The sequence below is a fragment of the Temnothorax americanus genome, unplaced genomic scaffold (assembly GCF_048541705.1).
Source record: "Temnothorax americanus isolate GAGA-0224 unplaced genomic scaffold, ASM4854170v1 Scaffold188, whole genome shotgun sequence".
Lineage (NCBI taxonomy): Eukaryota > Metazoa > Arthropoda > Insecta > Hymenoptera > Formicidae > Temnothorax > Temnothorax americanus.
Genome location: NW_027509327.1, coordinates 75,769 through 102,325, shown reverse-complemented (window position 1 = coordinate 102,325; position 26,557 = coordinate 75,769). Strand labels below are relative to the sequence as shown.

At 36.2% G+C, this 26,557-nt stretch overlaps 2 protein-coding genes and 1 long non-coding RNA gene across 8 annotated transcripts; 2 read left to right on the top strand and 1 right to left on the bottom strand.

Moving 5' to 3' along the window:
- Positions 1-117: 117 nt before the first annotated feature.
- LOC143896506 (GPI-anchor transamidase component PIGS-like) lies at positions 118-13,541 on the top strand. Its single transcript, XM_077404408.1, has 2 exons — positions 118-530; positions 12,938-13,541. Exons 1-2 carry the CDS (start codon positions 118-120, stop codon positions 13,098-13,100), a joined length of 576 nt encoding a protein of 191 aa, XP_077260534.1. The 3' UTR covers positions 13,101-13,541.
- Positions 12,874-24,519, bottom strand: LOC143896502 (uncharacterized). Of its 4 annotated transcripts, none has more exons than XM_077404404.1 (15): positions 24,230-24,519; positions 21,375-21,478; positions 21,075-21,221; positions 20,821-20,981; positions 18,717-18,793; positions 18,517-18,626; positions 18,229-18,443; positions 18,030-18,138; positions 17,855-17,952; positions 16,710-16,773; positions 16,559-16,637; positions 16,242-16,469; positions 15,953-16,058; positions 15,644-15,872; positions 12,874-15,288 (listed from the first exon to the last, which is right to left on the bottom strand). In XM_077404404.1, the coding sequence occupies exons 4-15, from the start codon at positions 20,961-20,963 to the stop codon at positions 15,148-15,150; spliced, it is 1,599 nt and encodes a 532-aa protein (XP_077260530.1). In that variant the 5' UTR covers positions 20,964-20,981; positions 21,075-21,221; positions 21,375-21,478; positions 24,230-24,519; the 3' UTR covers positions 12,874-15,147. The 4 variants fall into 4 exon arrangements, with proteins under 4 accessions (XP_077260530.1, XP_077260529.1, XP_077260531.1 ...); XM_077404403.1 differs by lacking the exon at positions 24,230-24,519 and adding an exon at positions 23,448-23,747; XM_077404405.1 differs by lacking the exon at positions 24,230-24,519 and adding an exon at positions 23,448-23,747 and having other exon boundaries at positions 16,332-16,469.
- Positions 24,110-26,557, top strand: LOC143896509 (uncharacterized). 3 transcript variants are annotated; one of them, XR_013256675.1, is made up of 4 exons: positions 24,110-24,250; positions 25,076-25,228; positions 25,319-25,460; positions 25,632-26,557. It is a non-coding gene; the product is annotated as an uncharacterized LOC143896509 (long non-coding RNA). The 3 variants fall into 3 exon arrangements; XR_013256677.1 differs by having other exon boundaries at positions 25,076-25,242; XR_013256676.1 differs by lacking the exon at positions 24,110-24,250 and adding an exon at positions 24,764-24,981.

Sequence of the window (26,557 nt, the reverse complement as noted above, 5' to 3'; positions counted from 1 at the left end):
TAACCTAGTAAGCAAAAAACGTCAAGAAACATTTCAACTATATTGTGCATTAATGTTAAAACGTTGCTGTAAATGTAGTTAAAATGTTTCTTGCAATGGTGTTTCTTGCTTACTGGGATGTGTATACATAAAATATATATTTCAGTGATAGCATACAAAGATTTAAAGTCTAAACAATTTCAGAAATCTATTGACGAAGTGACGGCGGTGCCATTGGTGGGACTAAAATCACGCGACTGGGAAATTGATTCATTGTTGAGATATCGCACCGTCGAGCAGTTGACTTCGGCCAAATTAACTCTACAATCACTGGCGCGGCTACTCAAAGAAATCAGTAATATCGTTATCACGGATGTAGTAGGAAACAGAATCAAGACCGCGCTCAAATTAGTGCACGAGTCCGCCGAGTATCTGCGACGAGGCAATCTCAAGCGTAGTTTCATCCTTAGCAAAGAAGCTTTCGTTATCTCTGAGGCGGCCTTTTCCGATCCAACACTCTTGGCTCTTCTTTACTTTCCGGAGGATCAAAAGTGAGTAAAATATTAAGTATAATATTATCTTTAAAAAAGTGAAAACGATTTAATTTAAAATATGAAACAAAAATAATATTGTTGGTAAAGAAAAACAATGTTATTTTATAACTTAAAAGAAGAAAGTAGGAAATATTATAATTATAGTGACCTACATTTTTTAATTGTACATTGCAAATTACTTTTTTCCAATGTAATGTTTTTTTTACCGCTATAGCATTTTCATTTAAATCAATTATTTTTAATAAAATTATTATCTTATAAAATATGTATTATTTCCATAAATTAAATCTCATAAAATAATTATTATTTATACTCCGTCCAACGAGAGATCATATGGTTAACCGGGGAAAAAGACTTTTGCCTAAAAGTGGAAGCACATGAAATTGCAGGAGCCATGAGTAGAATGCAGAAGCCATATGCGCATGCGCTGGTGTCTGCATTCTGCCTATGGCTTCTAAATTTTCAATCTACATAAAAATATTCATAATCAGATCTTATTTCAAGACCGTCTTAAGTAATATCTTAAGATGCTAATACGGCTCTGTATTCGGTATTCATAGGCCAGTATTCATAGTTATTTAAGACCGTCTTAAAGATCAATCTTAAGATGTCATGAACCAATCACAGACCCGTATTAGCGTCTTAAGACATTACTTAAGACGATCTTGAAGACTATAATGAATACCGGCCATAGTTATTTAACGCCATCTTAAGTTCAATCTTAAGATGTCATGAACCAATCACAGAGCCGTATTAGCGTCTTAAGACATTACTTAAGGCGATCTTGAAGACTATATATGAATACCAGTATGGCATAGTTTATGTAGATTGGAATTTTTTTTTATTCAGATAAAAGAGGGACCATGGGGGGTGCCCATATGGTCTAAATAGAGAGAACGAAACTATAGTTGTATCACATCAAAAGTAAGACTATGGCCGGTATTCATAGTCGGTTCTTATATTTAAGACCATCTTAAGTACAATCTTAAGATGTCATTAACCAATCACAGAGCCGTATTAGCATCTTAAGATATTACTTAAGACGGTCTTGAAATAAGATCTGATTATGAATACCGGCCTGACCATCAGGTTAACATGAACGCCTCAATAAAGACGTTCCAAGCAATAAGGTAGACTTTCGTAAACTCGCAAACTCGGAAACTCGTAAGACTTCAAACTCGAGGCTGTGTAAGTGTATGTGTGTATGTATAATTGTTCGTGTATGTCCGCGGTGTCTTGAACTCAGTAATGCCGTAGGTGCGTTAGGCCCAAGGAATTGCGCGGATCACTTCCCCCTGCGGCCATGTAGATTGGAATTGGAAATTCAGAAGCCATGTATGGTATTCTTTGTTCACATTATACGAATGGCGCGTGTATCTTATTTTGTACATACAAACTGTATAACTCCTGTATTAATAAGCAAACGTTTACGGTGGGTGACAGCTCAAAAATGTATTTTTTTAATTTTTTTTAATTTTTGTCTTGAAATCAACACTCGCGCGATGTGTTTTCGTGCATAAACTTTTTTAACTTCTGTGCTTACTCAAAGTTGAAGCCCTGCCTACAATTGTCGGTAATTTGGGTCAGTTTAGGATCTCCTTATATAAGCAATAAAACTAAGTAAATCAGCCAATCACAGTCAAGAACTTAAGACACGGCCCTAAGCGGTAGCGAATCCATACCGTTAATTTCATTACAGCTTAAGTTTTACTGCTTAAGTTTTTTTATGTGCCAAGCAGTGATCGGCAAAAAAAAGTTTTCATTATTCATTTTTTAAATATCAAAGCAATTATTAATAAGTAAAAATACAACATTAAGTTTTAAGAAAAAAGAATTTTTTAAATTTATTTTTATTTACAAAGCAATATGTAAATAATTTAAAAAAAGATTATTTCTACAAAAATTGTTAATAATTTAATATTATTTTCTAATTTTTAGAAAATTTAATAATAAATCAAGAAATATAACTAATTTTTCAAAAAATAAATAATTTAATAATTTCTAATTTTCTAAAAAATAATAAAAAAAATTTTTTTTACTTTTCTAAAAAATTAGTAATTAAATATTTTCTAATTTTTCAAAAAATTAACAATTAAATAAAAGTAATTTCTGTTTATCATCCTTGACTCTGAAACAAGTCCTTTTGGCAAAGACAAGTATGAACATGAGATGACAATATCAGAGATACTGGGGCAAGACGAAGGAGACATCATATAGAGTTCTTGATTACACTTATTTTACACGTTAATGATAAAGCAAAAAATTGTTTTAGAACAAGGATACCAATATTCTTTAAACAACTAAAAAAATAATTGTGCACGGAAAATTGCAGCAAATGAAAAATTTAAATGCGAATTTGAATGTCAATTTTCAGTACAAAAAAATTGTATATTATAGTTAACTTTATCGTTTCCTTTCTCCTGCAACTGATATATTCCTAAAAACAGATTCTTTACAAATAAATAAATGCTAATTTTCTCAAAAATTAGTAACATATTTTTTAACAATTACTGATTGTTTAAGGAACAAATAATATACTTTTTAAAAACTATACTAATTTTTCAAAAAATGAGAAATATTTTTTCTGACCGAGTAATTTAAAAAAAACCGACAGTTTATTTTAATATAATTGCCAATTTTTTAAATCATGAGCAATATATTTATGATTATTTATTAATTTCTCATACAAAGTATTATATTTCTAACCAATTGATAATTATTTTAAATATAGAGCTTAGTATTTTATTAATTACCAATTTTTTGTTAATTAAAATTAAAAACATTCAAATTTTTTATTTTTTATTAATTGAAAATAACCGCCGATATCATTTTTAAAAACAGAATTTTTGCCGATCACTGGTGCCAAGGCCCTTAAGGCCATCGCACACAAAATTGCATAGGCTGCATAAGCATAGCATAAGACCGCTGGACCAATGAGCATCTTATGTAAATCAATATGGCGACTTTATGCTGGATGCTCATTGATTTAACGATCTTACCAGGTAGCACATACACGTTTTAAAAATGTTTTATAAGCCTTTTTCCAAAACGTTTTATAACTGATTTCTAGAAACCTATTCCTGATTTCTTAGTCCTAATCGCTAATAACTGCGTTCGGGGAGCGCGCTATTAGCGCTATTTGCTTATTCTATCTTTGTTTTACACTTGATACTGATGAACAATAAAGATATAGAATGATGCAATAGCGCTAAAGGCTCGGGCACATAGAAAAATTAAGCAGTAAGGCTGAGTTTCCACTGAGAGCGTCACGCGTCGCGTCATCCGAGTTAACCAATCAAAACATCCCATTTTGACCCCGTCATAAGTAATGTAATTAAATGGGATGTGTTGATTGGTTAACGTGTGATGACGCGACGCGTGACGCGCTCAGTGGAAACTCAGCCTAAAACGTTAGCAGTAAGAAAATCAACAGTATAGATTCGCTACCGGTTACGTTTTACCTTAAGTTCTTGACTGTGATTGGCTGATTTCTTAAGTTTTTCTATGTGCCTGGGCCTTACTAGCGCGCTTTCCAAACGCAGTCGATGGGCGCGTTCAGCAGACACAACTGTTGAGTTCGTCTTATCAACACTCTGCGTTGATTAGTTGGTTCTAAAAGTAAGAGCCAATCACGTTCGACTGCTACTGAGCGGCTTGGTCTGGTGAACGCGACCAATAGTTGCTTTCCATTTACACCACTGGTATATATACATAAATTGCCGACCGCCTTTGTCCGTAGGACTCAGTAGCGTCCTCAAATGGACGGCTGCCATCTTACCCGGAAATTTGCCTCCGAGTGGGAAATTCAAATGAGTTTGACTGAAACGTTTTTGCAATTATTAATAAAAAAAATTAGCATTACCGATGAAACAAATTATAAAATAGCCCAAATATTACAAGATTTTGTTTAATAAGACAATAATTCTTTATTCAGATAACAAAGATTTCTATTATACGTTGTAATTGCGATATTACAATCAACTTGCCGTGATTCGAAGTATTTTATTGTCGTTCACCTATATTAAATTAATTTAAAAAAATTTTACCTCAACGTTTAAACAAAATTATGGTTTCACTATAAGAAGGTGGTGTCATCACTTTAATTGTGCAGCCTAAATTGTAGTCCTCAGATCTGACAGGTTGAAGAATGACAGTTACCTGAAAAATGAATCAATTGTAAGTTTCATTCTCTTTTATATCAATTTGTAAATAATTTGTGAAGGGTGAAAGGTGCGATTGCATGCAAAGAAAAATATAAAATTTTGGAAATAAAAATATATAAGAACTCTTTTTATTTCTAAAACAGACTTAAATTCTGGATAACATATAAAAATAGAATAAAAGCAAATGATACAAGGTTTCTTTATATTTATAAAAGTTCAAGTTATGCGACGCTCCTTATATGTGCAACCAGACCATTTCTCGATTCTTATATGTCTAACATTGCGTCCAATTTTACGACTAGTACATATCTTAGCTAAAGCATTCATTCTTATTTCTAAATACTCTTTGATAATTAACTTTGATAATAAAAATACATGTCCAGAGAGTTCTTCAGTCGTATCATCAAATATGAGTATTTAAATCAGGAAAAAGATTACTTATGTAACGTTTTTAGTACTTACTCCTAGAATCTGATAACAGTTCTCTCAATATCTTGAGCATAACATAGCACCAAATTAAGGCTCACACTACGTTTACACGAGCGTTACTTCTGTAGTAACTTACGATATATCACTCGTTTACGCGGAGTAAATTATCAAGAGACACGGTAGTGTCTCGCGCCAAGTACACGCGGAGCGAGACCGACCGTGACTCTTTTACGCGACGCGACGGGTTGCGAGTATACGAGATGTTGAGATCTCGATAACGAGTGAACGGATCAAGTTCTAAGTAGGCTTGATCGATAGCTTGGGGTCCAATTAGGGGGGGTTTCTCTTATAATATTCCGCTACGTGCCCTACGAGCGGAGATATTGCGACGCAAAGTCCAAATGTGAAAATTTTTTATTAAGATACTTCCTCCTCCTAACGCCGACGTCTGATATGATGACGTCATAATCAGAAACGTCACTTTCACTTTTTCGACGCTGGCGGCGCAGGTATCGCCAGTTTCGATATCGCACGCGTATTTCGAAATTAGGTCGATAGACTTATCGGTCAGGAGGAAGATTTCTATTTAGGTAAAAATTAAGTATATATATAAATAATATATATTGACGGAAAAGAAGATTCTCTACGCTTGGCAGAAAGTGCCGCTAGGGAATTTTTAAGTCGATTCTTATGAATCAAGCTTGAATTCGATGTCTAGGTATCCCAGGTTGCCGATGACGAGGTCCAGATAGTGCGCTTCATAGTTTTCGGTGTCCAGGTGTAATAATACGTTGAATTCGATGTCTACGTGTCCCAGGTTGCGAATGACGAGGTCCACATAGTGCGCTCCGTAGTTTTCGGTGTCTACGTGTATTAATACCTTGAATTCGATGTTTACGTGTCCCAGGTTGCCGATGATGAGGTCCACATAGTGCGCTCCGTAGTTTTCGGTGTCTACGTGTATTAATACCTTGATTTCGATGTCCACGTGTCCGAGGTTGCCGATGACGGGATCCAGATAGTGCGCTTCATAGTTTTTGGTGTCCAGGTGTAATCGTACGGTGAATTCGATGTCTAGGTGTCCCAGGTTGCCGATGACGAGGTCCACATAGTGCGCTTCATAGTTTTCGGTGTCCAGGTGTAATAATACGTTGAATTCGATGTCTACATGTCCCAGGTTGCGAATGACGAGGTCCACATAGTGCGCTCCGTAGTTTTCGGTGTCTACGTGTATTAATACCTTGAATTCGATGTTCACGTGTCCCAGGTTGCCGATGATGAGGTCCACATAGTGCGCTCCGTAGTTTTCGGTGTCTACGTGTATTAATACCTTGATTTCGATGTCCACGTGTCCCAGGTTGCCGATGACGAGGTCCACATAGTGCGCTCCGTAGTTTTCGGTGTCCAGGTGTAATAATACGTTGAATTCGATGTCTACATGTCCCAGGTTGCGAATGACGAGGTCCACATAGTGCGCTCCGTAGTTTTCGGTGTCTACGTGTATTAATACCTTGAAATTTATGTCCACGTGTCCCAGGTTACCGATAACGGGATCCAGATAGTGCGCTTCATAGTTTTCGGTGTCCAGGTGTAATCGTACGGTGAATTCGATGTCCACGTGTCTCAGGTTGCCGATGACGGGATCCAGATAATGCGCTTCATAGATTTCGGTGTCCAGGTGTAATAATACGTTGAATTCGATGTCTACGTGTCCCAGGTTGCCGATGACGAGGTCCACATAGTGCGCTCCGTAGTTTTTGGTGTCTACGTGTATTAATATCTTGAATTCGATGTCCACGAGTCCCAGGTTGCCGATGACGGGATCCAGATAATGCGCTTCATAGTTTTCGGTGTCCAGGTGTAATAATACGTTGAATGCGATGTCTAAGTGTTCCAGGTTGCCGATGACGATGTCTAGATAGTGAACTCCGTAGTTTTCGGTGTCTACGTGTATTAATACCTTGAATTCGATGTTTAGGTGTCCCAGGTTGCCGATGACGAGGTCCACATAGTGCGCTCCGTAGTTTTCGGTGTCTACGTGTATTAATACCTTGAAATTTATGTCTAGGTGTCCCAGGTTGCTGATGACGAGGTCCAGATAGCGCGCTCTGTAGTTTTTGGTGTCTAGGTGTAATAATACCTCGAATTCGATGTCTACGTGTTCCGGGTTGCCGATGACGAGGTCCACATAGTGCGCTTCATAGTTTTTGGTGTCTAGATGTATTAATAACTTTAAATCTGAATGGGTGCGTTCAGCCGATACTCCGCTAGCCTAGCAATCGTGAGCAATCGCTCGTTTTCGCTCGTTTCCTCTCCTTTTAATCCATTAGGTCAAAAGAGAGGAAACGAGCGAAAACGAGCGACTGCTCACGATTGCTAGGCTAGCGGAGTATCGGATTCACACAGCACTTTTTTCAGATCAATATCGAGACATTATTAATTTTGACCATGGTTTTGATCAGTTGATGTAATTTCTAAATTAAATAGTTTTTAATTTTATTGCGAAAAATATTACCCTAGCCAGGGTTTGAACCTGGAACCTCCCGTATACCGTGCGGGTGTCGTGCCAATTCGACCACTGCAATGGGGCTGTGGTAATATTTATCGCAATAACAACTGATGTAAGATGGAGCACCGATTACTAGGTCGACGGTGTATAATAAACAGAATAATAAATTTCTTTCGCCAGTATATAGAATAACAATTAAAGTAATCTATATACTGGCGAAAGAAATTTATTATTCTGTTTATTATACACCGTCGACCTAGTAATCGGTGCTCCATCTTACAGTTGTTATTGCGATAAATATTACCACAGCCCCAGTGGTCGAATTGGCACGACACCCGCACGGTATACGGGAGGTTCCAGGTTCAAACCCTGGCTGGGGTAATATTTTTCGCAATAAAATTAAAAACTATTTAATTTAGAAATTACATCAACTAATCAAAACCATGGTCAAAATTAATAATGTCTCGATATTGATCTGAAAAAAGTGCTGTGTGAATCCGACAAACCAAGTTGGCTCACAGTTTTTCAATGTTCATGTCGGAAAGACGTTATATATATTGCCAGTCAGGTCGATTTAAATTACTTTAATTGTTATTCTGTATATACTGGCGAAAGAAATTTATTATTCGGAATTATTGTAAGTTACTACAAAAGTAACGCTCGCGTAAACGTAATATCAGTTAGAACTTTAATTACCTCTATTGCAATTTATTGCCCTTCTCTGTCGCTAAAGCTATAGTTACGCCTAACGATAGAGGTATCAAATTACCCCTCACAATTAATCTCAAAGCATTTTTATATAAATACTCTGTAGCATTATTTGAATAATTAGTTTCAATATTTTTCTCAAGACTAGTACTACGTTTACGCGAGCGTTACTTCTGTAGTAACTTACGATAATTTCTTCGCGTAAACGGGATTTTCCTTCGCGTAAACGGGATTTTGTAGTAACTTACGATAATTTACTCCACGTAAACGGGTGAATTATCGTAAGTTACTACAGAAGTAACGCTCGCGTAAACGTAGTATAGGTTCAACACATTACATAACAGCTCCACGACATATTTCACATTTAATTCTCGTCCAAACCTTACGAACTACATAGCCACATATGTAAGCAATAGCATTCTGTAAAAAACTACTTACAAGGAACGGTTGGAAGTGTCCCTACTCGATTTGGATGCGCTTTGGATATGTTGTAGAACATCAAAAAACATTAGACACGTGTTTTTTTTAGCTGCGTATCTCGACGTTTAGGGGTTGAAACAACCTCTTGAAAATAACGGATTTTATAGTTTTTAGCGAATATCTTCGAAAATATAAGGCGTAACGACAAAACATTTGTACGAAATGTTTATGGCTTTTTGTGCTCTTTACAATGGCGTAATCAGATTTTTCAAATTTATCACATTTTTTAATTTAACCCCACTCCCACCTATTATTTTTGCCAAGTATAACAATTTTTTCAACGCAAATTTAAATACTTATTGTATTACGCGGAGAGATGGTGTCGTATATCTTATCAATTTGACTGTCAGGTAACTCTTGTGATCACTTTTTAAGGTATGACTATATATATTTGTTTAATTTATTTTTTTTATGGAATTAAGGTAACAGTCACGTTGAGGATACGAGATCCACACTCTTATAATCGGAGAGCGGAATAACTGCATTTTTGACTACTTGTGACCACTGCATTTCACTCGACCAGCTATATGTACTGAGGAGGGTCCAAACCAAAGACCGAAACGTTTACTTTCTTATATATATTTTATTCAATTTGTTGAATTTGTAATATTTTTTTACTGTCGCCCGTCCATCGTCGCGAGCGAGCTCTCATTTGCCTTGTTTTGTTTATTTCTGCCGAAATTATTTGTATTTCTGCTGCTCTACTTCTTACGCAAGCATCTGCCGTAATTCTTGTTGAATTCTGCTGTATGTGCTAGTTTGCAACAATGCCGCTAGGCGGCGCATAATGGTAAAACTAACTCGCAAGTAAATTTCAGTTGGGATCTAATATAAGCAGGCCTCCGGCAAAGCGCGAAGTAAAATCATGACATTCGCGACAATCTTCGCCAGCAATATAACGCAAGGCTTACCTAACACCACTGCGGTGCTATAAATATAAAAAATATTTTTGTAAATTATTTTAATTTTTCTAAAAAATATTTTAAAAATATTTTGTGCTCTATATATGGGTAGCAGTAGGCGCTGCTACAAATCTGGCGCGATTTTGTTGCACTGCAATTTGCGCAAGCATCTGCCACATTTCTTGCACTATTCTGCTATATGTAAATGCATACACATATCTTCCACAATTCTGTTGCACTACGACGAGAGCAAGTTTCTGCCAACAGAAAAATAGTCAAAGTTGGAAATAGAAAACGCATTATCTGCCCGAAAGTTAGTGCACGACTTTTCGTGCAGTTTTACAGCAGAATTGCAAATAAGGAATGGTTACCAGGGTTGAAGTTGTCCGGCCAACTTCATAGAGGTCGAGGCCGGTTTTCACACGCAATGATTGGTGGCGCCAGGCCGCGCCAGTCGACTAATGCCAGTAAAAATGCAAATGTAAACACTTGATGCAAACTGGCGCTAGTAATGTGGCGTTTACTGGCGGTTATTGGCCAAAGCATATAACCTCAAAATTTGAGGTTATATGGTTGTTGTCATTTACTGTGTGTTTAATAAATGTTAAATATTTTCCATATTATACGCCAATCACTGCGTAAACACTTGTGAGTTTGTCAGTTGGTTCTGGCGCCAATGAATGCCAGTCAGTTGGCGCCACTAATCATTGCGTGTGAAAACCGGCCTTTAAGGTCTATCCAGACAAACTTGCATAGGTGCATTAACACAGTATTGTGCGTTACATAAGACAAAGACTTAAGGCATAAAACACTGCCTTATTTAAGACAGCCATTTTGCTTAGGCCCTAACCATATGCATATAAAGAAACGGATTGGTCTATTTCCTTATGCACATGCATATGGACCAATCAATTATGTTTATGGACTTATGCAAGTTTGTGTGGATATAGCTTTATTGTGCGGTGGCTCTAAACAGATGATTTATATGGGCGGAGATCCGTGGTCATTCCGCACCCGTAGGGGGGCCGGGGCCATCTAAAAAGAAGAAAAAGATGTGGGCGGAGACTGCGCGAAACGGACGAGTCTTCGTCCGATCCACAACCATGGATCTCTCGTTGGACGGAGTATAGCTAAATTTTCAAAAACATGGATATTTTACAAAATATATTTATATAAACTTATATAAAATGACTAGAGAGGAATAAATCATGTTAAAAATATTATACCTTAATTAGAAAAGATAGATTAAAAAATATTTCGTAAAGAGTACGTACCACAAAAAATTATGTGCATCGTGTTTTCTTTTTAAAAAATTAAGAAACTTTTAAAAGAAAACCCACGGAAGTATCCCTCTTGCTTTAATTTTGATGAGCTTTTATTAGTATGTTGTTCTCTAGATAAAAATAAGGGACAAGTATTTTTTTATACGTGTCCATACGCGTGTTTAGGGGGTTAAAAACTCCTCTGAAAAAAATCGGCTTTTCTCTTTCGAGCCGAATATCACCGAAACCATAAATAATAGAAAAAAACTTTTTAAACAAAAGTTGAATAATTTAAAAAGTACTTTAAAATAATGGCAAAAAATTTTTTTAAGTTTTATTTTTTAATAAAAATAATAGATTATTTTGTCATTATTCTGAAGTGCTCTTTAAACCATTCAACTTTTGTTTAAAATTTTCTTTTCTATCTTTTATAGTTTCGGAGATATTTGGCCCGAAAGAGAAAAACCGATTTTTTTCAAAGGGGTGTTTTACCCCCTAAACCAGTGACGGATTTATCAAACTTGCCGCTCTACACATTTGAAATTTTGCCGCCCCTCAAACTTGGTATTAGATAAGTTTTAATTATCAACTCATTTTTTGAACTGTTTTATTTATTAACTATTTCTATAATATTTTTTTAATATGCATATTAGAATGTGGAACTAATAAAAGTTGTCTCCAAAGAAATGTATTTTATCAATATATATGTTATCATGTTTTTTTTTTTTGCATTTTTTACATAGAGCAATCAGCGAAACGCGAAGTTCCATACGAAACTTATACTACGTTTACGCGAGCGTTACTTCTGTAGTAACTTACGCGACGTCCTTCGCGTAAACAGGATTTTCCTTCGCGTAAACGGGATTTTGTAGTAACTTACGATAATTTACTCCGCGTAAACGAGTAATATATCGTAAGTTTTACTACAGAAGTAACGCTCGCGTAAACGTAGTATTAAACCCTGTTCTGGGAATGTAGCACACGATGTGCTCTTGTGTATGTAAATGCGCTGCACAATTATAATTCGTTTATGTTTGATCAGTTTGCTTATGAATTTTAACGGTAATCTCATAATTAGGAGAATGGCGAGTATGGGACATTTACTACGTTTACGCGAGCGTTACTTCTGCAGTAACTTACGATAATTCCTTCGCGTAAACGGGATTTTCCTTCGCGTAAACGGGATTTTGTAGTAACTTACAATAATTTACTCCGCGTAAACGATACTACGATAATTCACCCGTTTACGCGGAGTAAATTATCGTAAGTTACTACAAAATCCCGTTTACGCGAAGGAAAATCCCGTTTACGCGAAGGAATTATCGTAAGTTACTACAGAAGTAACGCTCGCGTAAACGTAGTAATAGTACCAAAGCCAACTTACCACGTGTAGTCACTTGGAGTGAAACAATTTATCGGATAATACAAGAAATATCGAATATTCCGTACTACTCGCCGTTCCCCTGTACTCCTTCGAATTAAAAAGTTTTCGCAGAATATAAAAAAGTAAACAATAAAACATTTCTTAATTCTGTGCTATCCGATTAATCAATTTTCATAGTAGGTATTATTCAGAGTTTTTCAACATTTTTCGGAATGATATAAACTACCTACCACTTCCATATGCTCACCAAATTTTGAAAGAAAAGTTACAATCTCGCCGCACTTGCCGCCCTACACTTCAGCGTAGTGTATAGGGCAAATCCGCCACTATCCTAAACACGCGCATAGGCTGCATGGGCACGTATAAAAAAATACAGTATCTTATTTTTATCTAGAGAACAACATAATACATAATAAAAGCTCATGAAAATCGGAGAGGGACACTTCCGTGAGTTACCTTGTTAGATGGTTTTGTATATATTCGTATAAAATTAATAGAAGGCATTACGAAAATTTAGCATATATTTTTTTAAATTACATTACAAATAATAATTCTGCGATATTACAGGTACGCTGTATACATTCCCCTATTTCTACCGGCTATGATACCGGTGTTGTTGTCGCTCAAGAATATACGAAGGTACTACTTTCCTGGAAAGGATAATACAGAGAAAATGGTAGATCTTAGAGAAAGTAAAAATGACGAGGACACTAGATCGAAAACCGAGTAAAAGTCACTTATTCTGACTGGTATTACATTCATACAGTCGTGTGATTGCTCGTTTAAAATTATTTCAATTGAAAGGTAATGTGTTACGATAACAAAAATATAATTTCAAGCGGGGGCTCCTATCTAAGCTTTTATTCACGTGTTGTAGCATTAAACGTATCGTATTTCGAGTTTCTTTAATATAATTTGGATGCAACATAAATTTAGGATCACATAATCTTGACGATCGTTAAATACGAGCACAGTTCTAACAATTTCTTACTAGCTGTCGCACACAACAGATGTATCAATATTTCGTGCGAAAACAAAAATGCAGAAAGAAAACATGTGAGAACCGATAACAGTAGTTTTGTTTTATTACCAAAAAGAGAATGTTTGGTAAGATACGTGTACGAGTATATATATTTATGCAAAAAAATATAATAAACGATTTTTCTCTTGAGCTACTTCCTTTTTCTCATTTGTTCCTTCAAACGATGAAATCTTTTAGCAAGATTTTGAGTAATCCGCAGATATTGAATGGCTGATGGCAGAGAACGAAACGTAGGCTCTTTTACATCTATCGTAGTCATAGACGTACAGCAAGGCAGAGAAAACCGTATACGTAACTACGTTCGTATCGTCCCGTATCGACACGATGACTTTACGTTTACGTAGTTACGTATACAGTGTTCTCTGCCTTGTTTTACGTCTATGACGTAATTTACGTCTATGATAGACGTAAGAGACTACGTTTCGTTCTCTGCCATCAGTCAATAGCTTAAAACATCTCGTTCTTGCCTATGTTCTTTTTTTTCTTTCATTCACTTATTCACTCATATGTTACACACTGATTTGTATAAGACACAATTCGGCTTACTTATTGAAATTATCATCGACAGTTGAAATTTGATATTTGCGGTTATTGAAATACATCAAACAATGCAAATTCATGATATATCCCACGCATACATATCGATATACATACGCATACTCAGCCGAGATACACACCACGCATTCAAAATACAAGCAAATCCCACACGACATCCTCCCTCTCGCATTTTTCAGCGATCAAATTCCAAAAGTTAATAATTTGATTAGATCGTTAGAGAATTATGAGTTTTATATACACGTATATCAAATCAATCCTTAACCATGTTACCAAAACATTACAAAAAATTGCGAACGTCAAGTTGCTATAAAAAGACGAGAGAGAAAGATCGTATATGTCCATCTACCGTGAGAGACTGCTTTCCTACTGATCTACAATAATTTATATAAGAGTTTAACGTCATTCGATAAGAGAAGAACATAGTAATAAAAAAATAACCAATAATAAAATAGTTAGCTGCTCGACACTCATTAGCCAATATAAAATATATTTTTTTAAAGATAAAATAAAAAATAAAAGGATCATACGTAATACGGTCAACAAATACTACGTTTACGCGAGCGTTACTTCTGTAGTAACTTACGATAATTTACCCGTTTACGCGGAGTAAATTATCGTAAGTTACTACAAAATCCCATTTACGCGAAAGAAAATCCCGTTTACGCGAACGAATTATTGTAAGTTACTACAGAAGTAACGCTCGCGTAAACGTAATAAAAGTAAAAATAATTGCTTCAGAAATGCTGTGCTCACGACAAAAAGTAACAATAAATAGAATATCTTGGCGTAAATAAAAAGTCTTGATTGCGTGTGTTTTAACTTTGTCAAGAACTTAAAAAACGATAAGTAATAATACTATATGTATAAGTGACATTGTTAATGGAAAATGCGAAAATAACACGCGAGAGCTATATGTCGATGAGACATTGCTAATAAGAGACATTATGAAAAGAAGCAATCTTATTAGCAAAAGCAGCTAATAATTGCTATAACTAACAATCGCTTATTATAAATATAATAACAGTACAGCATCATCGTTATATCTATAGTGTTCGCGTCGATCTCAAATGGTAGCTGGACATTGTTAAAGGTAAAAATAAATTAGTTTATCGAACCAATGAAACTTATCTGTATGAAAAAAGATAGAAAAAAGAAAAACCAGTAAAGAGCAATTAAGTCAACAAGGACTTTGAACTAATTGTATCGCATGTTGCAGAGCATCAGCGATATTCTGAAAAACAGGTACACCTTCACGCGTTGCATAGTCCGACAGGTACATCCTCCCCCGGTTGTAATCTTTTCGAGCTTGTTCAGTCAGCTAAATAAATCAAAAGAAAATAACGATATATCATATCACTATTATAGTAGTGAAAAAAAATTTTTTCCTACAAATGCCTAGTGTAAATATGTATTATAGGTCGCACAACTTTTCAATAATATATGGAAGTTAATTTCTATTAACTGCTACTTTACATATTATACGACACTTGAAGCTTAATTTGCCAAAGATGATTTCTTATTGTTAGTCTTAAGTAATTCGATAAATCTGCGTTGAGTTATTGTTAATAGACTTGTTATTCATTATATTCATTATATATTATAGTAATTGTTTGTTTATTTGATGTGATTTGTGTATGAAAGAGAGGGGGGGATATAAAATATATCAATCGTACTTGGTCATCAGACACAATAGAACCCTCGGGAAGAGTTTGAACACAGAGGACGAGCTTAGCGCGCAGTCCAATCAAATGAGCTGCCAATGCCATGATGGCGATGCCGCGCGAATGCTGCGGCACTATCAACAGAATCAGTCGTGAGTTCTTTATCTTCTGCAATTCCTGCGGCAATACTCTTACGTTGTACTCATTCAGGCTAGGTTGGTGCAAAGACAATCTCATTGACCTGGAAGATCGTAAATGGGAAAGAAGACCACGTTTAACTGGTGGAGAAGTGATCATCATTAGGCTACTACTGATACTCACTCTATCAACGGTACTGCGGAAGATTCTAACCAAAACAGATCTTTACTGACAACGCCAATATAAATGTCCCTCTTCTCGAACTCTTGGACAAAGGAATTAGTCCAACCTGAAAAGGTTTAAATCCTTCATAGCTGAACGCAAGCTCCGTTTTTTTACCTGCTCTACGAAATAGATGAAATCGAGCGCTCAATCTTGGGAAGTGAGAAAATGAAAAGTTCAGGTGGCAAGAAGTATATATAGACAGCGAGTATATCGAAGATCGTGGGAAATTGTTGAAAATCAGAAATACCTAGGAAGTGATTAAAAGGATGTACGATAACTCGTCGCAAGAAATTTGAGGCCTTCCTACATAATATATTCCATACTGAAGGTATCTCACTTTCACAAGAGATGCCATTACTCTTCGTCCGCGTCCACAATGACTGGCTGGCTAGAACGCAAAACTGTTCGAAATTGATTCGCAATTCAGTTGGGTCACCTTTCGCCGGAAATCCGTCTATCAATGTCCTGTAGATTTCTGCGTGGCGAACACATCGTACTTTAATAGTTTATTTTGTCAAAACACAAATTTGTTAAACGCCATAAGATATGATACGCAAACATTACCGGACTTATTCACCGTGTTGAGCAGATCCGAAAGAGACACATTGTTGCACATTGTATTCGACTGCAACATTATCCAGGCCTGGAAATAAAGAGAAATTGTATTGACTTTGATGAATTTTTCAAAATATTTGATGTGATAAAATGTACATACTTCCCCTAACTTTACTGTGCCACTATCATCAACGTCCATAGATTTGAAAATTTCCCGCAATTTTCTAACATGTAAATAAAATTTCTTTATAAATCATTTGTAAATGCTCTTTATGTTATTCCTACATGTTATATTTTTGCACATGCCGCTTTAGAAACATTCAGAGAAACTTTTAGAGAAGAGATAACAAAAACTAAAACAAACAATTCTTGCTTAACTATATTCTTCTTCGGAATACCTAAATATCAAATAAAAAAATATATAAAATATTCTTACACATCTATCTCTCTCGCATATCTTACGCAGCACTTTGATCAACAATGTCCTCATTCAAACTTTCAAGAATATGATCAGTAAACTTATTTAAATGCCACGTTATTTACCGAATACATTTTATTACTAAAGCTCAGAAATTACCGTCTCCTATAGCCGACTTCTTTAGACGCCTTAGTGACTAAACATTGAGAATAAGTGCTATAGAAATACATCAATCTCTGTGTATCAGAGTTGATGGCTGTAATGTCAAATTATTACTTGTTACTATAAAATTCGTAATTTATTGCATATCCCCGTAGGGTTCGCAATCTGCTACCAATACTATCCTTCTCCTCTCACTTTAATTCTTTGGACCAACGGCTTAACGTCTCTTTCCGAAAAACGGAGCCCAGTTTTCTCCGCACAAGAGCATATCTTGCACGGAGGGGCGCAGCTATCGAAAAAACATTCCATACTTACATGGCTCTAGTGGACTCGAACCTGGTTCCTCAGATTACGAGTCTGACGCTCTACCACTAGACCACACACTGCCGCCCTATTACTTGTTACAAGTAATCGCTTAAACATGAACAATCCCAAAGAATACAATTTGTGTTACTCTTTCCAAATATCTTATTAAACTGTTCTTTTAATTAAATTATTACAAATAAAAACATTGTTTATTAATCTATTTAATATGATTTTAATTTCATAACTTTCAGACATCAAACACGACGTGATATTTCCGAAATTAAACATTTCCGCGAATATGTTATTGAGCAACAATTGTTTGTTTTAATTCTTATTACATCTTACTGTTTATATCAAGATATTGTTAAATTATCTTACACATATTTACATATAATATAGACAGGCAATTAGAAACTTACACTGCATCCATTCCATTCTGAGTAAGCGAGATTCTTATAGGTCTAATGCCATCCTCAGTGCTCATGCAATCCTGCACATTGATCTTTTCACGTAACATCTATATGTAAATATATATATATGTATATGTATATTAATCATTAATTTTGATGCATTTGTTTATTAATTAGTCATTACCTTGGACGTACAGTGAAGAGCAACTGATACGCTCTCGAATATTGGTATCCTTTGCCTTTCCATTAGGTATTGAAGCACTAACAAGCCGTTCATCAAATCATAATATTCCCTGAAAAATAAAATATGTACTGATAAGAGAAAAAACATAGCAATCAAATGAAAGCATTAAACCGATTAATCTGTTTGAAACAACACGTACTGCGTGGAAACAGTCTCTCCGAGTATAGTCTGTCCCTGACGATACGGATAAATGACAAGAACCAAGGACTCGCTACGTGTAGCTGCCAGTTGAGCTGCTTCGATGATGCCCGCGCTATTGCGTGTTTGGTTGTCAATGACAAACAACAAAACTCGCGCCGTCTGCTTTGCCTCGTACTCTTGAGCTATTAATTCCGGACCCCATTGTGACACTTGCTGCGATACATAATCCAATTACGATATCTCACATGCAATTATGAACAAAAAACAAGGAAGATAAACTACTTACAGGATTATAATAAGTAATGCCAAGGTTTTGAAGAGTCGGTATCGCTATGTCTGATCTCCAGGTAGTTGGATTACAAGACCCGCCCAAAAATACCTCATATGCCATCCTCTCTAAGCAATTAATCGATAAATAAGTAAATAATGAAGTTGCCTCATCGACACAATTGAACGGTGTTCCGCGAACATTGTTTGTTGACTTACTTGAGCCAGTTTTGTGATTAATGCTTTTTCCATCACCGTGTAATGAGCAAGAGGCGTTCATAGGAACAGTTGCTGTTCTACAGGTGAATATGAATAAATTTATGTAGTATAATCTCAATCTTTTAATTCATATACCGATCCAGTATTATCACACTCGACATATATATATAGTAACTTAAATTTGCAAGACTATGTTTAAATTATAATATTTAAATGATTATTCCATTCGACTGTGCATATAAGCCTGTGTATATACACTGACTCACGAAATTCTATAATTAGGAATAAACTTTTTTCAGTTTGGCAACCATCACTACTTTTACCGCACATAACCATTATAAATACATTTTACAATTTTTTTGTATGAAAACATAAATCAAGATATCTACAGTAGTGGAAAAACATTTGGGAAGATGTAATTGCAAACCTACATTTCGATTAATGTTCTTTTTTAAATCAACTCTTCTTAAATTTTATATATAATTATAAAATAATCTAAATAAATAATATTTAATTTTGAAAGTAATCCACACTGGTAAAATTGGAAAAAAAACACCATGAAGGGCTGATGTATTCACTACTAACGTACATGTAAGGTACCCCCAATAAAGATTTTCATATGTTGTACGATCTTGTCTTTTTTTATCATGCACCGTGCTCGATCGTACGAATGACATCGAGTATCATAAAGTGTTCTTGATATTCTATTTTCCATTTCCACTAGTGTATTGTTTTTTTTTTTTTTTTTTTTTTTCAACTTTGCTTATAATTTTTGATAAAATTATAATTTTTGAAAATTAAACAATCAAATAGTCCATTTATTCCTGAAGAAATTATAAAAAAAATTTTAGTATTTTCCAAGAAAAAGCTACATAAAAATCTAAAAATGTAATATTATAAGAAAATGCTTTGTTATTATTTCACGTCATTATCTCACATTCTTTGCAATGATTTATTTCAAATAAATGCTACAAATAAAGGATTTGGCATCAAAATATCGAAATATATCAATACAAAAGATTGCAGATTTCGAAAAATAAAATAAACCCAAATTATCATTTTTGTTCGTTTTCCTCTATTTCTTCTTATTATTTTAATATTTGAAACAAATAATTCTAGTCTTTTCCACATGAATTATATGAATATTCCGCATAAATAAGAAATAACTAAGCATTCTAGGTAATCAAATTTTAAATTTTATTATAAAAATGTTTGAATTTTGCCTGAAAATTTGAACGAAAATGCCTGAAAAATAAGAAAAATTGTTTCTACAATTTGAATAAATATCCTGTAAACGGTTATCATAATGCTTCGGAAGATAAGTACGTTAACAATATTATTAACCCTTAAGGTGCATACGTGGGTCTACGGCGTCCGAACCAAAGTGATATCTGCTCGTAACTGTAAAACTTGCAAGCCTGTCAGAAGATATTAAATAAACGATATTTATCAAAATGACTATAAAATCGTCAACTACGATGTAGACAGATGTTTCATGAATTTTTAGATTCTTTTAAAATACTTTAAAGTAGGAAAAAATAGCGTTGAACGTGACCCACGTATGCACTTAGAAGGTACCGAAAAAACGTATTTCAAAGCTACGCAATAACTATTTGATAATTTTTTATAGTAATAAAAATGAGAGTTATTCCAGATCATAAAAATGTATCAGTCTATATAACAGCAAAAAAGCATCAATAATATCAATGTTAAATATCATAAAATTTCATCAGAGTGTGATAATATAACATACTAAAGAGTAGCATGGATTAATCGTTTTGTAACTGAACGTACTTCCAAATATCAAATAATTTTGTAACGACAGACATCGCGTTGCGTTTCATCATTGCTTTTAAATATCCCTACTATAATCATGATTAAATGTTCAATATTTTTGCCTGAAACATATAGATTTCCGTTCACCTGATGATGATTAATCAAAGATACGTAGAAAAAACTTTGATTTATTTTAGCGCAAATAATAACTTGGCTTGCAAGGAAAGAAAGTTATTGCATAAGAAAATTATATGTGATGTCTTCAAAAATGCTGAGAAGTACCTAACAAAGTCAAACCTGTCAATATATTTTAAAGTTTTTATGTTACCCTCGCTCGCACAGACGTGCCAGTTCTGCGGCAAATATGCAGAATTCTTCTAACATTATACAGGCATCGGTATAATCAGGACAATCTTCAGCATCATGCCGCAGCTTGTTGCACAGCTGCAAGCAGTTTGGAAGTAACAGCATCACGTTTATTTCTTGTATCTGAAACAGCAAGTGATTCTCCTTTCTCTGTGTCGGCATCGTTGATAAAATAACAATTAAATGCAGATAAGAAAAAAAATTTATCACACTTACACTGGAGATACTGGTGATCGTTAAGTTTATGCTCAATTAATATCTGGCGATAAATATTCCTCATCATTTAAAACTATGCGGTGATTTAAATGCCTACTTCTGAAAATACGTATTTATGTTCCTCTCAATAGGGATTTTCAAGCTTTCCTATAAAAAAAAATATAAATTAGGATTGTGTAACTGAGGCAAACAAAACAATTTTGTTAAGTAAGAAATATACTTTATAGTATATAATATACAATATAATAAATAATTATATAACAATTATCTTCAATTTTAAATATAATAATAATAATTAACCTTGATGACATTTTGGTTAGACATGCCAGTGCATTAAATGCTTCCTAGCAAGAACAAAAATTTATTCTGGCCTCTTCTCGTTAAAAATGGTTCATCAAGCCCATCTGTGAATACAATACAAAGAAAATGTTTAAGGTAGTTAGTCCGTAAACCTATCTACTATCTAGCGAAACCACTGCCAAGGGAACGGGCTTGGAAAAATTAGCGGGGAAAGAAGACCCTGTTGAACTTGACTCTAGTCTGGCACTGTAAGGAGACATGAGAGGTGTAGCATAAGTAAACTCATTTTCTGGGAAACCTCATAAAATTTGAACAGTATATTAATGTAAACACGATTTACACACCTGTACAATTAGAAAAAAATTGACCGTACCAAAGTTGAGATAATTGAAATCAAAGTTAGTACTTTTTACATGTATTACAGGTATGAAAACGGCTTCCGAGACACTAAGTTTCTAATTGTAGTATCAAACTACTCTGGCAACTTTTATGAAAAACAAGAAAACGATAGAAGAGACTTGTGTAAAAATACACTTACAAAAATAAAAGACCTTTGACCGTTTAGTTTCGAAGTAATTGATTCTTAGCGGTGGACGCATATGACAGCTAACCTTTGAAGTTAATTTTAAAGTGATCCTAATCTAATAACACACATTAGTTTCTATATATGTACACATAAGATCCTTACACACACATGATTAACGCGGACACTACTAGCCAAATACTGCATGTCATTTGTCTGTCATTAATTTTTTGACAGCATTGTCACGAACAAATTACCTTAACATATTTACCTATATTTATTTATGAGTGAGAGAGAGGGTGAGGGAGAGGGAGAGAGAGGGGGAGGGGGAGGGGGAGAGAGAGAAATAGAAAGAGGTAGAAATAAAGAAGGGGAGAGGTAGAGAGAGTGAGAACGGTTAATAATTGTATTGATGTTCTCACTGTCAAATCACAATATATCGCGATTACTCATTAAATTCTCGAGAAACGCACACCGTCACAGAATCATATCTCACGTAATTCCTAATTAATAACAAATGATTCATTGACCCTGCGTTCCATTTGGGCGCTCACGCGCTGTAAGCCACTGTAAGCATCATTCTATCTTCGTTGCACATCGAATATCAAACGAAGATAGAGCGATGCTTACAGCGTGTGAGCGCCCAAATGGACGCACCCTGAGTCATACGAAAAACTTGTTTTATGTGAAAAAAAAGTGACAATCTTCTCTCCGCGTCACAGAGAATTGTAAAAGGTCGAATGCCCCGAAGTGTCAGCAGATCACCAGTGCCACCGTCTCTCAAAATCGCGACTGACGGCACAGAACATATATATATAATGACTGACGGACGCTTGTGTATACATATGTATGTACATACTACGCAACCACATTCTCGTGTCACCTCCTTGTCGTTTCTTTACGAAAGGGGTAGAACAATCGAATATCACATGAGCTCGTCGTCGTCGAACGATTAAATCTATTTTTCTCAGAAAATTCAATATCAAGAATTATTTAAGATTATTGATGCAGATAAAGATGGCTCAATAATAATCTTTTAATCTAGTGCTGACCAAGATTTGTATTCTGAGCATTGACTCGATGTGTAGGCTATAGTGTTCACGTCTTCACTTTTTTTTCTTAGCGATTGGTAGAAAAAGGAAGGTAATAAGGTAATAGGCGCGAACGTCGACGCACGTCGAGTCACAATGCCCAAACACAAATCTCGAACAGCATTGTTTAATCGAACGAAACCTATTTTGAGTCACTTTCAACACTATAAGTACGAACTCTCAATCAGAGAAACTCTATCGAAATAGTGATATTCATTAAACGGGCATCTGACCTACTTTGTCATATTTTCTGTCACTTATCGTCCTCGACTGCGTTCCGTTATTCACTGCCAAGTGCCAATACTGAAAATCTATAGTGTACGCAACGTAAATTATAGATTTTCAGTACTGACGGTAAATATCGGAACGTAGCCCATGTTTACGACTCGGCAAAGGAGAGAAGTCGCGCAAGATCAAGTGTCGGGACGAAGTGTCGAAACGAATGTCGCGTACACTAACCTTTATGGTGTTCGATGTCGCGGGTCCTCGCGCAAGGATGACCGTGGAGCGAACACGTACGTACAGTGGAAAAAAGTTACGAATTTCCAAGTGCATCCGACGAGACGACGCGTACCACTCGTTTATCTCGCTTTCGCTCTCATTCGCTCATTCCCCTACATACATCTATCTCTGTCTGACGCGCAGAGCCCGTTGATAAACAACGCGCGCACGGACGGAAGAAAAATCAACGGCGGTGGCGACGCGAGGAGCCTCGCCGCGCACTCTCGCTATTGCTCATACTTATTTATACACTGTTATATTTAAAATGAAAGAGAGGCGCGCCGGTGGCCGTCGTCGTCGTCGTGCGAGCACTGTCTGACGCTAGAAGAGATGGTGGACGATGATCGATCACATTCTTCACCGGGCTAGCCCGCCGTCGACGATGCGCGACGCGATGCGAGCAATGACGAAGTCACGCGGCGTCAAATTGCGAGAAGTCATTCGACGCCGCGCGCGCGGATTGCGGATCTTGCTCTCGAATATCAAAAATCTCCGTATCTTCACGGCACCGAGCGAGAAACTCGAGCGGTTATTTCGACTTTGACACGTCGAGCGCTGACATTCCCGAACGAGAATAACGTTTCTTTTTTTTACGAAGACACCAAGTGATCTTTTTGATCTTCTTCGGGCAGCATTCGCGAACAAACGTTCGTACGTGACACCTCCGTAAACGCGGAACGCCTTCTTTCCGTTTACACACGACGGGCACTGGAACAAGCTGTGCGAGCGATTCGACTCACACTCAAATCAGCAACGACAGGGTGGGTGACATTTTATCGCTTGTTGTCTTTCCCACGACGAGGAGAGATTGTCTCTGCATGCGTGCATGCGTACAAGCGTGCGTGCGTGCGGCGTGCGTGCACTCGTCTGTCGTCTCCAGTCGTCTCAAAACGCCGCGGACTCGGAGAATGACGTAAACCTCCAACAATGAAGCGTGATGTCACACACGGTGAAGTTCGCACGGACTCCTCGAACCGTTGCGCCGTTGCGCGTTGCGCCGCTCCGCTCCACACACACTCGCGCATGCTGCGCACGCGCGCCTTCGGAACCTTGAATTTCGTGGTTGACTCGTACATACATACGTATGTCACACACACACACACACACACACACACACACACCACACACACACACACACACACGCACACGCACACGCACACGCACACGCACTCGCACTCGCACACGCACACGCACACGCACACGCACACGCACGCACGCACACGCACACGCACACGCACGCACGCACACGCACACGCACACGCACACGCACACGCACGCACGCACGCACGCACGCACGCACGCACGCACGCACGCACGCACGCACGCACGCACGCACACACGCACACACACACACACACACACACACACACACACATGCATATATACATACATTTACTACGTTTACGCGAGCGTTACTTCTGTAGTAACTTACGATAATTTACTCCGCGTAAACGAGTGATATATCGTAAGTTACTACTAGAGCTCTAAAAAAGTAGGTATTCTCGTCCGCCATTTTTCTTCCAACCATATGTGAAAACATAACCTTTTCGTAAACGTCAATACGCTTTTCGGTCTCGTATCCTCAGGTTCCAAAATGACTGGCTGCGTTGCAATTAATTGCAGTAATAGAAGCGAAAAAGGGTTTCAACTTTTTCGAATTCCAATAAATGTGGAGCGACGAAAAAAGTGGCTTCAAAATCTAAATCTTCGCCGTGAACAGTGGATATCAAGCAAGTCAGGTTGTGTCTGTGAAGTAAATCCAACGCTGTAAAAGCAAAGCATTATTTATGCCTCATTAAATTGAAAATTAATTGTTTTCCTTATTACAGGTACACTTTGAGGATTCACAGTTCGAAAGTAGACGTGTCGACGATTGGAAAACAATTAAAGCCAAATGCGGTTCCTACTTTATTTCATGTTCCTAATCCACCTCGCAGAATTAATTTACCTCCAAGGAAGTCTCCATACAAAGTAAATAAATTTTCAAATTTTGTCAAATGTTCAGGATGTGGTAGTCGTAGATCTCGAGCTAAGTATACCGACTTTGGAATCGAGCTTTTCATCAAACTTTCTTCTTTTCTCTTCTAATTATAAATTCTTGAATATATGCAACATATTTGATAGCATATCAATGGTTTTCAGAAGCTACGAAATGAAGTTGCTGGCACAAAAAGTAGCAGAAGTTTTAATTACTCCAGAAATGGTAATATTATTCGACACACTTGTGGTTCTTTTAATAGAAATTGTTAATTTTTATTCAAAGAACTGTAACATTGTCCAAAATGTTGTAAAACATGGATTATGCTGCCCCATCAAACCATGATGTTTCCAATGAAGTGGAAGTATCCAGTTATATGCCAAAAAGTTTACTGTCATCTGATAGTGAGCAGACTGCACAGGTGGTAGCCAGTTCGTCTTTGGAGAAGGAGAATCAGATGCTACGCAGTCCGTTGACATTGCGGCTGAAAGTGACGATTCAACAATAAATCATGTTGAGCTTGATGTGCACACTATTACGTTTAGTTATTTTTCCGATATTGTCAGCGAATACGATGCAAAGAATATATTCCATTTGGCTGGAAGTACCACGAATGCAGTTGTAAAGCATATTTGTGGAGAATGTGTTGCATTTTCGTTGAGGCACAATTTACCACAGAATGAATTTATAAAAAAGGCGAAACTATACACGAGAGCATTGAACTTGGGTGGCTTGAAAGAACCTTGTTTTGAAACGTTCAACTTAGTTTTACACTCTGACCATTACTATAAAATCTACAAGGATTTCATTTTGAGGAATGGAAACTCAAGGCTCATCGAATGCATTCATAGAAATGTTGAAATTATTTTTCCCACGTGCTGTGATTTAAAAAAAAATTATTAAGCATTTTTTTACTGTTTGTTCGTTTTGTACTAAAATTTTTTTTGAGAATAGTAAACAACGGAAGAACGTTTTTGGGTCTGCAAGTTTAAAAAAAGCTTAACTAAAAAGTGTACAAATAAACTTTGAAATTGCTTGATATTTTATAAATATGTATTTTATGAAATAAAATATTGTTTTTAAAAACTTA

Excerpts from the sequence above, each read along its gene's own strand:
- LOC143896506 (XM_077404408.1), top strand. The coding sequence starts at position 118 with ATGTGTATACATAAAATATATATTTCAGTGATAGCATACAAAGATTTA. Across the intron at positions 531-12,937 it reads TACTTTCCGGAGGATCAAAA|GTACGCTGTATACATTCCCC; the intron begins GTGAGTAAAATA and ends GCGATATTACAG.
- LOC143896502 (XM_077404404.1), bottom strand. The coding sequence starts at position 20,963 with ATGCTGTTACTTCCAAACTGCTTGCAGCTGTGCAACAAGCTGCGGCAT. Across the intron at positions 16,774-17,854 it reads CAGAATGGAATGGATGCAGT|AAAATTGCGGGAAATTTTCA; the intron begins GTAAGTTTCTAA and ends TTTACATGTTAG. Across the intron at positions 16,638-16,709 it reads GCACAGTAAAGTTAGGGGAA|GCCTGGATAATGTTGCAGTC; the intron begins GTATGTACATTT and ends CTTTATTTCCAG.